The sequence below is a fragment of the Brachyistius frenatus genome, unplaced genomic scaffold (assembly GCF_029030835.1).
Source record: "Brachyistius frenatus isolate BFR_SWC_R1_liver_20210118 unplaced genomic scaffold, ASM2903083v1 Contig_135, whole genome shotgun sequence".
Lineage (NCBI taxonomy): Eukaryota > Metazoa > Chordata > Actinopteri > Embiotocidae > Brachyistius > Brachyistius frenatus.
In genome coordinates this window covers 217501-232500 of record NW_027210734.1, presented here as the reverse complement: position 1 = coordinate 232500, position 15000 = coordinate 217501, and the positions used below count along the sequence as shown (strand labels likewise).

Below are 15000 nucleotides of genomic sequence, written 5' to 3'. Positions count from 1 at the left end.
CACGAAGTGATTGAAAATCCTCATGATAAAAGTTAAAGTCCACCCTGACGTGATGCAGTGTTTCCTCTCGGCGCTACAGCGCATGCAGGATGTTGGTTTGTTTTAGGCGGATTGTGCCTTTAGCGGCTCAGACAGAGGAGGGATTGTGAGGCCTGGTGGCTTCATCTATAGTAGGTTCCATTACTGCGGTCCGGCCCGCTGTGTGCTGCATAGCTGCGGTTACACAGTCCTGCAGCACAAACACACACACACACACACACACACACACACACACACACACACACACACACACACACACACACACACACACACACACACACACACACACACACACACACACACACACACACACACACACACACACACACACACACACACAGGCGGCCAATAGAAAGCCTTGCAGTACATGCACAAAGTCTGGAACATGCAGCAGACACATGTATGAATGATGTCGCATGAATGCAGGAAGACACAATGAATGTGGCAAAGATGCACACAAGTGAGGCTCTTTCTTTCTTTCTTTCTTTCTTTCTTTCTTTCTTTCTTTCTTTCTTTCTTTCTTTCTTTCTTTCTTTCTTTCTTTCTTTCTTTCTTTCTTTCTTTCTTTCTTTCTTTCTCTCTTTCTTTCTTTCTTTCTTTCCTCCTTTTTATCCCTCCCTCCTCCATCCCTCCCTCTTTGTGTTTGCAGTATGAGAGATATGTAGTTATCTGAGCGGACACAGGGAGCAGCTCTCCTTTATGTGTGTTGTAAAAGTGTTAACATTCAAAGCAGGACCCTTCAACCTCCGAGAACTCCTCTTCTTCTTCTTCTTACCCTGCAAACCTTTTTTCAAGCTTCTCTCCAACTTTTTCTTAAATTTTTTTTCTTTTTGTTTTTATTTATGCATAAAAAAACCTGCTGCTGCAAATGTTAGTTATTATTGTACGTAGAAGTCGAAGTTTTTAACGTTTTAACGTTCCTCTGCTGCATTTCGTGTTATCGTTATATCATTTCTGAATCTTTTATTGATATTTTTCTGGTTCCTTTTTTCTTTCCTGTCTTCATTTAATTTTAAAATATATTTTTTATAAATATTTTTATTTTATCGTTCCAAAATTTTCTCGACTCAATTAAATAAAAAACCTTTATGTATCTTTTTGACGATTTCGCCATCTTCTGCCTTTTGTCCGCCATCTCTTTCCACCTCCCTCCATCTCTTTATTTTGTGCTAAAAGCAACATCTATTTTTTCCTTTCTCCCTCTTCTTATTTGTCTCTCTCCATCCACCCATCCCTGCCACCTCCTCCTCCGCCTCCTCCTCTTCCTCCTCCTCCTCCACCTCCTCCTCTTGTTCAGATTAGCAGGAGATACTGGCAGCGGTCACCCTTGCCCCCGTTTTCACCCCGAGAACACACTGCTCCCTCCTTCAGAACTCTTGTCCTTGGCTGAGTATCGAGCCCAATGTTAATCTCTCCTTCTCAATGAGTGTGTGTGTGAGTGTGTGTGTGTGTGTGTGTGTGTGTGTGTGTGTGTGTGTGTGTGTGTGTGTGTGTGTGTGTGTGTGTGTGTGTGTGTGTGTGTGTGTGTGTGTGTGTGAAAGCCAAGTTTTTACTGCTTATAACTGTCGTTACTCTTTTTATTTTTCTGGTTGCAAACAAATTGATGGCACTGAACACAAAAAGACCAAAATCAATGAGATCACTTTTTTTTTTACTTCCCAGCCCAGTTGGTTTTTACTGAAGACATCAGAGTTGTAAAATGTATTTGTTCGTTAGGAGATACTTTCAGCGGCAGACTAATCCACATTTGGTGCTTGCAGGACGGTGTACGTAGGACGGGGTCGACATGAAGTGAAAATCTGCTGTCTGAGTACAGAAAACAGACAAACAACATCGTCATCACCCGTGTAGACCGTCACTGCCACTACATGCAGCCGTTATTATTTGTATACTACATTTCTACATGTAGTTTTTAGCAGATGACGTTTAAAACAGCCAACAGACTAAAGGCAACAAAGTAACGGCAACTAAGTAACAGCAACACACGAAAGGCAACAAAGTAACAGCAACAAACTAAAGGCAACAAAGTAACATCAACAAACTAAAGGCAACAAAGTAACAGCAACAAACTAAAGGCAACAAAATAACAGCAACGCACTAAAGGCAACAAAGTAACAGCAACAAACTAAAGGCAACAAAGTAACATCAACAAACTAAAGGCAACAAAGTAACAGCAACAAACTAAAGGCAACAAAATAACAGCAACGCACTAAAGGCAACAAAGTAACAGCAACAAACTAAAGGCAACAAAGTAACAGCAACAAACTAAAGGCAACAAAGTAACAGCAACAAACTAAAGGCAACAAAGTAACAGCAACACTAACAGCAACAAACTAAAGGCAACACACTAACAGCAACAAAGTAACCGTGTGGGAGGGCTGTTACCACTTGTCGTTGTCTAACCATAAATGATTAATTATTAATTAATTCGTATAGTTTAACAGTTTAACACTCGGCTCCGACTGGTTTGACCTAAATTAACTTCTCGGAGTTCTCAAAAACTTCAGACTTTCCAAGAGGGAAATTCCCAGTTCGACAGGTGTTCAGCTGATTTCTCCCAATCGGAGGTCGGAAACTTCCCAGTTCCTCATGAAGGCGCCATAAGATACGCGGACGATCAGTTTTTTTGTTGACAAGCGCTATCTCCAGAAGTATTTATGCATTTCTGTAGTGTATTCACTTTGTGTGTGTGTGTGTGTGTGTGTGTGTGTGTGTGTGTGTGTGTGTGTGTGTGTGTGTGTGTGTGTGTGTGTGTGTGTGTGTGTGTGTGTGAGAGAGAGAGAGAGAGGTATTAGCTGGGGTCCCGGGGTTAGTGCTTAGAGAGTTTTGAACAACCATAATCTCCCTTTCTATAATGTCCCCGGGTCAAGGGCCAGCCACCCCCCCACTCCCCCGCTGCCTCCCCCCTCTCTCTGTTCTCCGTGTTTCTTGGCTGAACTATCCGCAGCCCTTTTTCCTTTAATCCGTCCTTTTTTTCAGCACCCATCCCATCTCCCCGCCTCCTCGGCCACGCTCGCCGCTCGCTTTCTCTCTCCTCCGTTTTTTTTAAAAGTTTTTTTTGTGGTGCTTTCTCACTTTCTCTTCCTCCCTCCTCTTCCTCTCCTTCCTTACTCTCTCTCCCTCTTCCCCCTCTCTCTTTCTCCTCCTTCTCCTCCTCCTCTCTGTGTCGCTCTGATGTGGTGGCGTGACCGTAAAGGGACGGGGTTCATTGTCGAGTCGAGGACCTATCGCACCATTCAAACGAACAATTACACACACACACACACACACACACACACACACACACACACACACACACACACACACACACACACACACACACACACACACACACACACACACACACACACACACACACACATGAAAGCTCACACACACACTGGCTCCTTGGTATCTCTGGCACCGGCTGTATGATTGACAGTTGAAAAGAAAGAAGGAATTCCCTCACAGCCTTTGACCTCGTTTCCTCTCTCTGGTTCGCCTCCATTGCTCTCGCTGCTTTTTCACGTTTCATTTTTAACCATAATTTTGGATTTAACCTTGGAGAATAACTTTTATTTTGACGAATGCTGGGTTCTCAAAAATCTACCTGTCAATTAAACAGTGGGGTCAGAAAGATTTTCTGTTGCTGCAAATTTATTCTTCTTGTATTCTACATTTTGTCTTGAAAATAGGTATGATTTTTTTTGACCAACCTTCCTGATAGTAAAAGTAACATGTGACTCCCCTGCTCCGCCATGTCGATGAACAACGGCCTCATGCCGCGTCGCATCGCTTCTCGCCAACTGCGCAGACTTCCGCTGACTTCACGCGTCACTTCATGTCTGCAGAGAAGAAACAGCCAGTCAGTGATTTGATTTGCAAAAAATATGATCTAGAAAAACTTATCTGCTTCAGCAAAACATTTACTGAGGCTTGTAAGTGTTTGTACAAAAAGATAAAGGAGACTCCCGCGCCTGCACAAAATAAACACATTCAGTTTTCTTAGAAGTAAACTAAACTGATGCTGCGTTGCAGCTGTTGGTGACAACTTTGCTCATCACTTTCTGTTCTGCTCCATCTCAGCATCACCAGTATATTTTTTATTCTTAAAAAAAACCTTTAAATACACACTATTTCTCCCACTGCACACACACACACACACACACACACACACACACACACACACACACACACACACACACACACACACACACACACACACACACACACACACACACACACACATGTTCGCTGTGCCCCCAGATAGCCCATGTGTGTGTGTGTGTGTGTGTGTGTGTGTGTGTGTGTGTGTGTGTGTGTGTGTGTGTGGGTCAATCTGAGTAAACATAATTAGCCGTGTTTTTTTGTCTTGCCCTAATAAAAGAGTCATTTGTTGGACATTTCCACTGCGCTACAAAGAGGACATTTATAAGGCTGGGCTCAGGTTCGCCCTCAGGCCAACCCCAACAGAACAGACGGGGGTATTTTTAGCACGGCTCGGCGCGCTAGCTAGCTCTGCTGGGACAGTGTGTGTGTGTGTGTGTGTGTGTGTGTGTGTGTGTGTGTGTGTGTGTGTGTGTGTGTGTGTGTGTGTGTGTGTGTGTGTGTGGAGAGAAAACAGGAGGAACGAGGAGACTTTGAGATTTTCTGTGATCGTGGTGACGTTTGTCAGACATTTTGTTAGATGGGAATGTGTGAGTGAAACGGTTTTCAGTGTGTGTGTGTGTGTGTGTGTGTGCGTGTTCGTGTGTGTGTGTGTGTGTGTGTGTAGCCCCCCCTCTCACCTCATCCCCCTTTCTCCCTCATCTATTGAGCTTCTTGTAAAATATCTGATAAATCTCTGTTCAAAAAACATAAACGAGACTCTGTGTAAGCCGATGACGGTGGTTACAAGAGCGAGCCTGTCCAGACTGGACACACACACACACACACACACACACACACACACACACACACACACACACACACACACACACACACACACACACACACACACACACACAAGGCCCTTACTTCATTCTTACCACCTTTAACCCTGAACATGACCTTGATTTCAGCCTTATTCTGACCTCCCTTTAACCGGGCTTCGGGGTCCAGTTTCTGATCTCAACCCGCAATCTTTAGAAAACACAAATGTTAATTTCCCAACTGTTATGTCCTTAATAGTCACGTTTACCCCGTTTGGCGACTGTCAAGAGCTAAAAACAATATTTAAAATCTCTCAAATATACTGTTTTTTTGTAGTTATGCTTAATTTGAATGTATTTAAAAATAAGTATTTTCCCAGGTTTGGTTAAACGCTGCTGCTGTTGGCAGCATTAGATCACAGTAAAACAGTAAAATTTGAGCTAGATGTCGTCAGAGATTTGATTGGCTGCTGATAGAACACGTCCAAGTTGAAGACAATCTTGCAGGAAATACAGAAAGAGTTTGACAAAGTCCTGCGTCGAAAAAGTACAAATCTGTATTTTCAAACTGTAACTCGACAAATCAGTGCGACTTCACTTCTCACATCTCCAGACTGGAAAAAAGAAAAGAAAAAAAGAAAGAAAAAGAAGCACAGCGGCGTTCGTCTTTACACACATGCACGCATCATGTTTCTGCAGCCAGCTTGTACTCCGCCTGGTTGCTCGGTTACACGTCCGCAAAAAAAAGAAAGAAAGAAAGAAAAAAAAAAAGCTTTAAAACTTTACGCCCGCCATCATTAAGAGAAACCTCTTTATGGTTTTCAGCTCTCATCAGAGTTTGTTGCCTGTGACCTCGGCGGTGAAATCAGCCGTAATGTTGTGGCAGCAATTCTGGTTTCTGGTTGTTGTTGTTGTTGTTGTTGTTGTGTGTGTGTGTGTGTGTGTGTGTGTGTGTGTGTGTGTGTGTGTGTGTGTGTGTGTGTGTGTGTGTGTGTGTGTGTGTGTGTGTGTGTGTGTGTGTGTGTTTACAGCGACTTCTCTTTGCTGAAGTTCAGAGGGAAAGTGTGTTTCAGCGCAATCAGTGTGAAGCTGTGACGCCTCCGCGGCTACGTCTTCAACTCGGTGTGTGTGTGTGTGTGTGTGTGTGTGTGTGTGTGTGTGTGTGTGTGTGTGTGTGTACGTGTTCTCCTGCATGAGAAGTGTGGCGTCATTACATCACAACTTTCCATGCTTTGCTCCGTGTGTGTTTGTGTGTTTTGCCAGATTTTGGGAGGGAGAAGGGGGGTGGGGGAAGGGTGTGTGTGTGTGTGTGTGTGTGTGTGGAGGAGGGGGGGGGGGTTACACTTCTCACCTTTTAAGCTAAATGTCATCCAGACCACACCCCTGGCACACACACATACACACACAAGAATTATTTCTTTTTTTGTTTTTTTGTTCTACGCTCAATTTTTTTCCATTTTCATGCAGCGAATATGACAGATGAAAACCTTCAGCATCGGCCAGAATGTGTGTGTGTGTGTGTGTTGTGTGTGAAAAGAAAATAGAGAAATGGAAAGAGAAATTGCACACATAATACACACACACACACACACACACACACACACACACACACACACACACACACACACACACACACACACACACACACACACACACACACACACACACACACACACACACACACACACACACACTCTATAGAAGAAGTACACAATCGGCCCAATCTGATGCTGTATCTTGAAGTGTGAAAGGGAGCCTTGTCTGGCTGCCTGAGGAACTCCCTTTGAATTGGACTGTGTGTGTGTGTGTGTGTGTGTGTGTGTGTGTGTGTGTGTGTGTGTGTGTGTGTGTCGGCAGGCCTGCCAGGCAGACATACTAAACCACTCTACATCCATGTGGCAGCAAAATGTAGCTTGGAAAACAACCCCACTCTAACACACACACACACACACACACACACACACACACACACACACACACACACACACACACACACACACACACACACACACACACACACACACACACACACACACCAGGTCGCCGGCCGGCCTCTGGAGCCCTCAGGGTGTGTGTGTGTGTGTGTGTGTGTGTGTGTGTGTGTGTGTGTGTGTGTGTGTGTGTGTGTGTGTGTGTGTGTGTGTGTGCATGCCACAGTAAAAAGAGGAAGTGTACAGGAGCTGTGAAAACAGTTCAGGTCAACAGTTTGTACTCAGACAGATCGGCGGAGCGAGAAAGGTGAAGGAGTGACGGACGGAAAAAGAAACCAGCTTTAAAAATACGTTTTTAAAAGATAAACTATTCTTAAGTATAATAACTACACTGAAATTTAATGGCAGGAAATGTTTCAGCAAACCGAAAACATCCATTATTTTGCACCGACGATCAACCGACCGCACGACGCGGCCCAGAATGCTTTGCAGCTCCGAGACCGACCACGGTGTGAATAAAATAATGTCAACACCTCATGAAGAGGTCTTAACATCTGAAGGAGCTTAGGCGCAATTACAAAACGCAGCTCCAGAGGCGGGGCGCGTCGGGCCGAATGCTAATTAGCAGCTTATTTCTTTTTTCATCTATAAAAGCAGTCTGGAAATCAGCAGCTTTCAAAGCAACATAAAACAGCCGGCGGAGCGGCGGAGGGAGGCCGACGCATCTGTGCTCAATTTAGGTGGAGTTCACACACAGAGGAACGATGAGAGGTGGGCAGGAGTGGAAAAAACAAAACAAAAAACAAATACGGAGGCAGATTTGGTTTTATCGGATGTCCTCATCATCATCATCATCATCATCATCATCATCATCATCATCATCAGAGTCTTCATCTTTAGTCTGAGAGACGATTTTCTCTCATGCAGTTTGTTGTTGTTTAAATGGAGCCTCAAAAAACGGCATTGAATTCTCATATCGAGATGATGAATCAAGAGCAAGGCCAAACAAACGGCATCAACGGAGACCAACGGTGACTTTTATCTTTTTTAACATTTAAAAACATCAATTTTGCCCGTAGGACCGACAGCCTGGTTGGTATTTCAGTGTGCAGTATTGTTGTGATTAGACAACTGAGATGATCGATCGTTGCAGATTTACAGTCAAACCTTCACTCCTCTATTATCGCGTAATCGTCCCTTAAATACAGGTAATTACCTGTATTTATTTGAAGATATACCGACTTGAATGTTGACATGATGACAACATACAGAATAAAACTCAAGCAGCGTTTACTTCCAAAGAAAAGGGACCTTTTTTTTCTCATTGATGAGATGTTTCCATTATTTTGTCTACCCGCTGCCTGTAAGACAAGAAGCTGGGACACGAAGCTCAAAAGCAGCATCGAGGTGAACTCCACCTATCAAACACATGCAGCTCTGTTTACCTGCACTACTTATTTTTAAACCAAGAGTCTGTGGAGATATTTACCAGGCAGGAAGGGTCTAACAACAGAGGTGCATGATGGGAAGTGTAGGATCAAGAGATTTTAATGCTGGAGCCTGAATAAGGGGCTTCAAAGTAGGGACATTTCTTCTTCTGCTGCTTTAAATTCCGTCTCTTCTGACTCTAAACTTTGCAGACTAAGCACTAAATTGGCGGAGTTTCCCTTTAAGTCTTTACAAACACACGGAGTTCATTTCTGCCCACCGAGAGCGAAAGATTAAGAAGTCTATTTTTCTGTCATTAACGTTTCAGCATCGAGTCGGCAGTTTGTTTTCATATGAAGCCGAGACTTTCGTCCACGTCGAACGAGCAGGTAGCCTATTTGGCGCTTAAACACCTCCTCAGTTTTAACACTTCTTGGCATCCGGAGACGTTTTTGTAATATTTTTTTAAAATTTGGATTTCATTAAATGTATCAAGGCCTCGCTGCGGGACCCGCAGCCGCAAATTACACCGTAAATCGGGATCGCTGCAAGGATCCGTCTGCAGAGAGCGAGAAGACTGAGACACACACACACACAGGAGAAGAAGGAGGAGGAGGAAGAGGAGGAGGAGGAGGAGGAGGAGGAGGAGGAGAGGGGCGGAGCTACACCAGGAAAACAAAATACCTGCTAAAATTAGCTGCTGAATTCTGCATTCACACACAAACTGAGCTCTTACACACACACGCACACACACACACACACACACACACACACACACGCACGCACACACACACACACACACACACACACACACACACACACACACACACACACACACGCGCGCGCACGCACGCACGCACACACACACACACACACACACACGCACGCACACACACACACACACACACACACACACACACACACACTGGACGAAAACTCAGTGATGAACAAGACAGAAAATTCTCTCCCTCTTCTACAGTATAAACTCTCTCCCACTGCTGCTTCTTTGGCGTCTATGTTCACATATATTACCCCTCTGTGTGTGTGTGTGTGTGTGTGTGTGTGTGTGTGTGTGTGTGTGTGTGTGTGTGTGTGTGTGTGTGTGTGTGTGTCGTACATATCTCTTTCCCCTCGAGTAAACTGGGGTCAAACCAGTTAGTGTTGTCACGGCAATTTGCAGTCGGGCCTCTGCGTGTTTGTTTGCTTTGCACGTTTTTTTTGGTGAATTTTATGAATCCGGAGTACGTGTGTGAGAGTGTGTGTGTGAGAGTGTGTGTGTGTGTGTGTGTGTGTGGACCTGAACATGCCTGTGTGTTTATGTGTGCGGGCATGCGTCCTGTGCATGTGTGCTTTTACTGTATGTGTGAACACTTCCATGTGAATGATGTGTTGTTCGAGTCAGTGTGTCTCCTCTGTGTGTGTGTGTGTGTGTGTGTGTGTGTGTGTGTGTGTGTGTGTGTGTGTGTGTGTGTGTGTGTGTGTGTGTGTGTGTGTGTAACACAGTAAGCCGCCCTCAGGCTGATATATATTCTTTTCGCTCAAACAGCCCATTTACAGTTCTGGGGTCGGCTCCCTCTCGCTCTGCCGTGACCCGGACCGCTCAGAGGTCAGCGTCAAAGCTGAACTCCGGTCAGCTCGCTAACTGACTCCAGCTCCGGTCCTCTGGGGTTTAACTGACAGCCAGGCAGCTCAAACCGTGGGGCGGGGTCCCGAGATGGGCCTGCGTGGCTCCTTCTGGAGGTTCACAAGAAGAAAAAGGGGCGAAAAATTACATTTTATCCTCTAAGGAAATACATTTTGGGCAACTTTCCTTCACTGTACTTGATGTCGGAGCAGAAAATGTTTTGAGAACCTTTAACCTTCATTCACGGGCCGACGTTAAAGCTGATCTCAGATCATGTCCTGAAGGCAACGTAAATCGGTTTTCATTGCATTAACCTGATGTACACAGGCCTCTTAAACGTCTGCAGTCGGCTGCCTTCGGTGGACAAGTTTCCTTTTTTCCTGAGAGAGAAACATCGGTAACTTTTAGCATGTGGAGAACTCATCAGAAAAAACCTCAAACCACAGAGAGAAAATACTTTTAGAAGTGAAGATCAAAGGTTAGATACTAAGAAAAACGTTTTAAATTTAGCAGCAAGGAGACGAGGAGAGCGATGATGATGATGGGTAGAAAGAAGAAGACGTGGATCGGGTGACTGAGCTTTAGAAAGGAAATGTGAAAATCCTCGTCTTCATGTTGTCAATACTTCTTGAGCTCAGCGGATCTTTTACTGCCCGTTTTGCAAATTCGAAATGAGCCTAAAAAAAATTGGGGCTCAATAAAGAAGGAGACGGAGATGAAGTGGAGACGACGGAGATCTCCAGCGCTCCTCTCACGTCACTCAATCAGGGTGGAGTGTTTGGGGATTTTCCTGTAATTAACGTCCTGTAACACCTCCTGCTGCACCGCTCCACTGCTAAAGGGAAATTCCAACCTTTCACCAAAATTCATATGAAAGTTCAAACCCTCCCGTTGCCGGTTTTCCTGCCTGTAAATCTCCTCAAAGTGAAAAAAAAGTGTGGAATTACTGCAAACATTTCAGTTAAATCAAAATGATCTCCTCTCTGTCCTTCCTGTCCAGGGTTCGGGCTTCCACGCGTCGCGGAGACAGAAGTACGGCAACGTGTTCAAGACCCACCTCCTGGGCCGCCCTCTGATCCGGGTCACGGGCGCCGAGAACGTGCGCAAGGTGCTGATGGGAGAGCACACGCTGGTGACGGTGGACTGGCCTCAGAGCACCTCCACGCTGCTGGGACCCAACTCACTGGCCAACAGCATCGGAGACATCCACCGCAAGAGGAGGAAGGTCAGCACTCACCCAGAAACACATCACGTGCACGCGGGTACATGGAGGGGAAGGGAACTGATTCATAAGATCCGGTACTTTACTTTACTCGTGCTCAAAAGCACCAAAAAAAGGTTTGCATACATCCTACACGGCCGATTAAAGAAACACTGACATTTTTCAGGATGAAATACTCAAACCTGAATAGTACAGGATTTTAAGTCCTCAAAAAGTATTCAGAGTGTCGTCTCTTGATCGCCGGTACGTGAACATTTGTGATTTCACCACACACCTGAAACTGGAGCAGGGAAACATCTGATTTTGGGTAAAATTTTTGGGGAACAGAAAAAAAACACGCCTGCTTACAGCCGAGTGTTCCTGAGCCCTTGCGGTGATTTCCACTACGGTTCAAACTAGTACACGACTGTTTGATACAGACTGTTTGAACCCTACAGGTTTGAGTATTTCATGCTGAAAATGTCAGTGTCGCTATTCAAGCTCTAAAATAAGCGGCAGTCATCTGCAGCGCACACTCGGTGTGAAGCTATCGTCCCCCCGTTGGTACTGAAGCGTGAGAACGACTCCTCCATCACTCCGTCCTCTCCTCCGCTCATCTACATGAGCGCCGACCTCGATTATCTGGTTTTCCTTAATATCTCGCTGACTCGGCCTATTATCTCTCACTTTTCCACTATCTTTCCCTCGCTCGCTTCCTCTCTCTTCTGCGCCAGGACCATTTCAGGTAATCAGCCACTTACCTTTCCCTCCGATTATCCCCTTATCCCCGGGGCACATACCTTCCTCTCCCTCACACACACACACACACACACACACACACACACACACACACACACACACACACACACACACACACACACACACACACACACACACACACACACACACACACACACACACACACACACATTTGATGTACACAACACCACAGATAAACACACACACAAAAAAGGATCAGAAGAAGAAGCAGAGTCCGCTGCGTTTTCCTGTAAATCAGTCTCTCATTTTCTCTCTGCGGAGGGGGAGAGAGGAAGCCGTGGAGGGTTCAGAGGCGGGGTCGGGTTTCGTTACCGCGGTGCCCGGGGACGAGGAGGTCGGCTGGGTCTAATCTGAGCTCTGATCCCCTCTCCTCTCCTCTCCCCGGAGACCCCCGCACTAACCTCATGTAATGACCCCTGATTAGGAGGGCTGTCTCCGACACGGCACAAAGAAGGGCTTTCTGTGGGGGCACCACACACACACACACACGCACGCGCACACACACACACACACACACACACACACACACACACACACACACACACACACACACACACACACACACACACACACACACACACACACACACACACACACACACACACACCTGAACACTGCCCTCCTCTCAACACACGCAGCCAGAGATGGATGTGAGGTCAAGAACGTTCCTTATAGCCATGCAGGAGGTTTAAACACTGTGTCGAAGCTGCTGAAGCACAAGCTGCCATTCTGTCCGTGACCTCTGACCTCCGACCTCCTTAAACAGGCAAAAAAAAAAAAAAAAAAAGATTTCCCTCCAGAGATCAATCAGTAACATGTCGACACTAGACTTTACAGACAGAAAAATATATTTTGAAAGATACAATGCACTTTTAGACTTGTCCTGTTGGGATATTTTCCCAGAGGTACCAGATTCTTCCTCTTTGAAGTCTTTTCTCTGACAGAAGAAAAACATAAAGCATTATGGGAATCCCACATTGTGTAGCTTGTCTATCAATCACTCATGTCAGGCTTCGTTCCATGGTTGGCAGTGAAGATGCTCAGAGACAGCGTGGTTAACTGGGCGGATAAAGAAGATGTTGGATGACCTTCCATGACCTTCCATGATCGTCTGATGAGATTATTTGAGCTTTAATTGTTCGTTTTTATCGAGCTGTTATTATACAGGTGAATGGAACTAATTCTAAGAGAAAAGTCGTGTTTCCATCACGGTTTCCTCGTCATCTTCCTCCATTTGAGGTTTATCGATCATTTAGTTGCAAAGCCAAACACCAGAGAGTCAACAGAAAACACGGAGATCCCAACCAGACCGAGTGACGGGCAGGTGCCGCACGTACGGGACGACTGCAGTCGCATCGTTCTGATCGAAGGAGGGCTGACAGACCGAGAGAGAGGAAGAGATTAGAGGGAGGGCGAGACGTCAGCTGGGCAGTTTTCATGGCTTATAGAAGTGAGTGTGTGTGTGTGTGTGTGTGTGTGTGTGTGTGTGTGTGTGTGTGTGTGTGTGTGTGTGTGTGTGTGTGTGTGTGTGTGTGTTGACAACGCTCCCTCCTGCTTTCTGGATAATAAAAACTAACTCAACAAACAGAATCAAAACAACATTGACTGAGAGAAAGAACAATTTACTTACTGTCTGACCAACTGGACCAGAACTGCTCCTCTCTGTGTGTGTGTGTGTGTGTGTGTGTGTGTGTGTGTGTGTGTGTGTGTGTGTGTGTGTGTGTGTGTGTGTGTGTGTGTGTGTGTGTGTGTGTGTGTGTGTGTGTGTGTGTGTGTGTGCGTATCTGCCCTCTTTGCGGTTTTCATACGGAAAAACAATCTTCACACAGCATATTAGCCTTTGGTGGATCAACAGAGCGAGCCAGTTTCCATATAATTCCCATTTTAAGCTGGGAAACTAAGTCCTTCAAAGAACCACAGTGGACCAGTTTTCCACTACGGCCAACCGGGGCCAACCGGGGCAAACCGGGGCCAAACAGGGCTAACTGTGGCCAAACAGGGCTCGCACATATTCCTTGACTGAAAACAACAACAACAGGCCGATATACTTCTGCTGCAAACAGACAAACTTTATCACTTTGTTCTTGCAAAAATCTGAGTTTCCAGTTGAACGAAGGTTTGTTTTAGACATGTAAAGCCTGTATGAACGCAGTACGAGAGAAGAAGTCTAAACTCCAGGCAGGTCATGAGGTTGGATTCTGATCATTAGTTTGACTTATATTACTGGCCAACTTTTTGTTCTTCTTTTAGCTCTATTTTTGGTCTCCACCAGCTTTTGAGGGACATGCAGATCTTTTTAGTTGCTGAATGCTGCAGTGTTCACCTGCTACTAGGTAACTTTTCAGTTGTTTTTTTTTGGTGTCATGGGAGATAATGCTTTCGTTTTAGAGCATAAGATTACATTACAAACCAAAAAAACAAATAGTGAGAGACCTCCCTGACCTGCAGTGGAAAAGCGTTCCTTTGTAGCGGAAGAAACAAGAGGATCTTTAAAGCGCAGACACACACTGTGTTGACTGGCAGCCACTTCTTTACTTTCACCTTTCTGACACACCTCTTTCGTCTTTTTCAGCTGCCCAGATTCTCTTTTATTTTTCTCCACATTTTCCTCCCCCCTCCTACTTGTTATTCTTTTTTTTCTGGAACCATCGTTCTCTACCTAAACTTAGGGAAAAAGGAGAAACAAGAGGCAGGAAAAACAGAGACCTCAGTTTAACAGCTCAGCCTGACACCTCGCTGCAGGAGTTTTCTTTTTTTTTCTCACTGTGATTTTGAAGGAAACTGACAACTGAAGTCGTAGACTTGCTTTGAATACAGATGCAGTGAAATCCCTCTCTCCCATTTCGCTACAAGCTTTTAAGAGATGCTGCTGCTCTGCATGCAGCCCCTCATTTGTGTGTTGGTGTGTCAGCCTCCTGTGATTCTGCTCATCACCAGTAGAGGGCAACGCCAATTCTAACTGAAGTGGAGCTCATTCAGAGGCCACAATCTTTGTCTTTTGAGGTTTTATAAGTGTCAAAGGTCAAATTTACGCCCAAAAGAAAGGATTTCCAGAACAGTGAGTTATAGTGGAGTTTAAACACAGATTAACTAGTTTCTTAAGGAACT

General features: G+C 45.2%; 1 protein-coding gene across 1 annotated transcript in view; it reads left to right on the top strand.

The window, feature by feature from the left end:
* Positions 1-15000, top strand: part of cyp26b1 (cytochrome P450, family 26, subfamily b, polypeptide 1) — a 34398-nt gene that overhangs the window by 7198 nt on the left and 12200 nt on the right. Inside the window, exon 2 of the mRNA XM_069714800.1 lies at positions 10912-11136. Coding sequence (XP_069570901.1) covers positions 10912-11136 — 225 coding nt within the window. The remainder of the gene's footprint in view (positions 1-10911; positions 11137-15000) is intronic.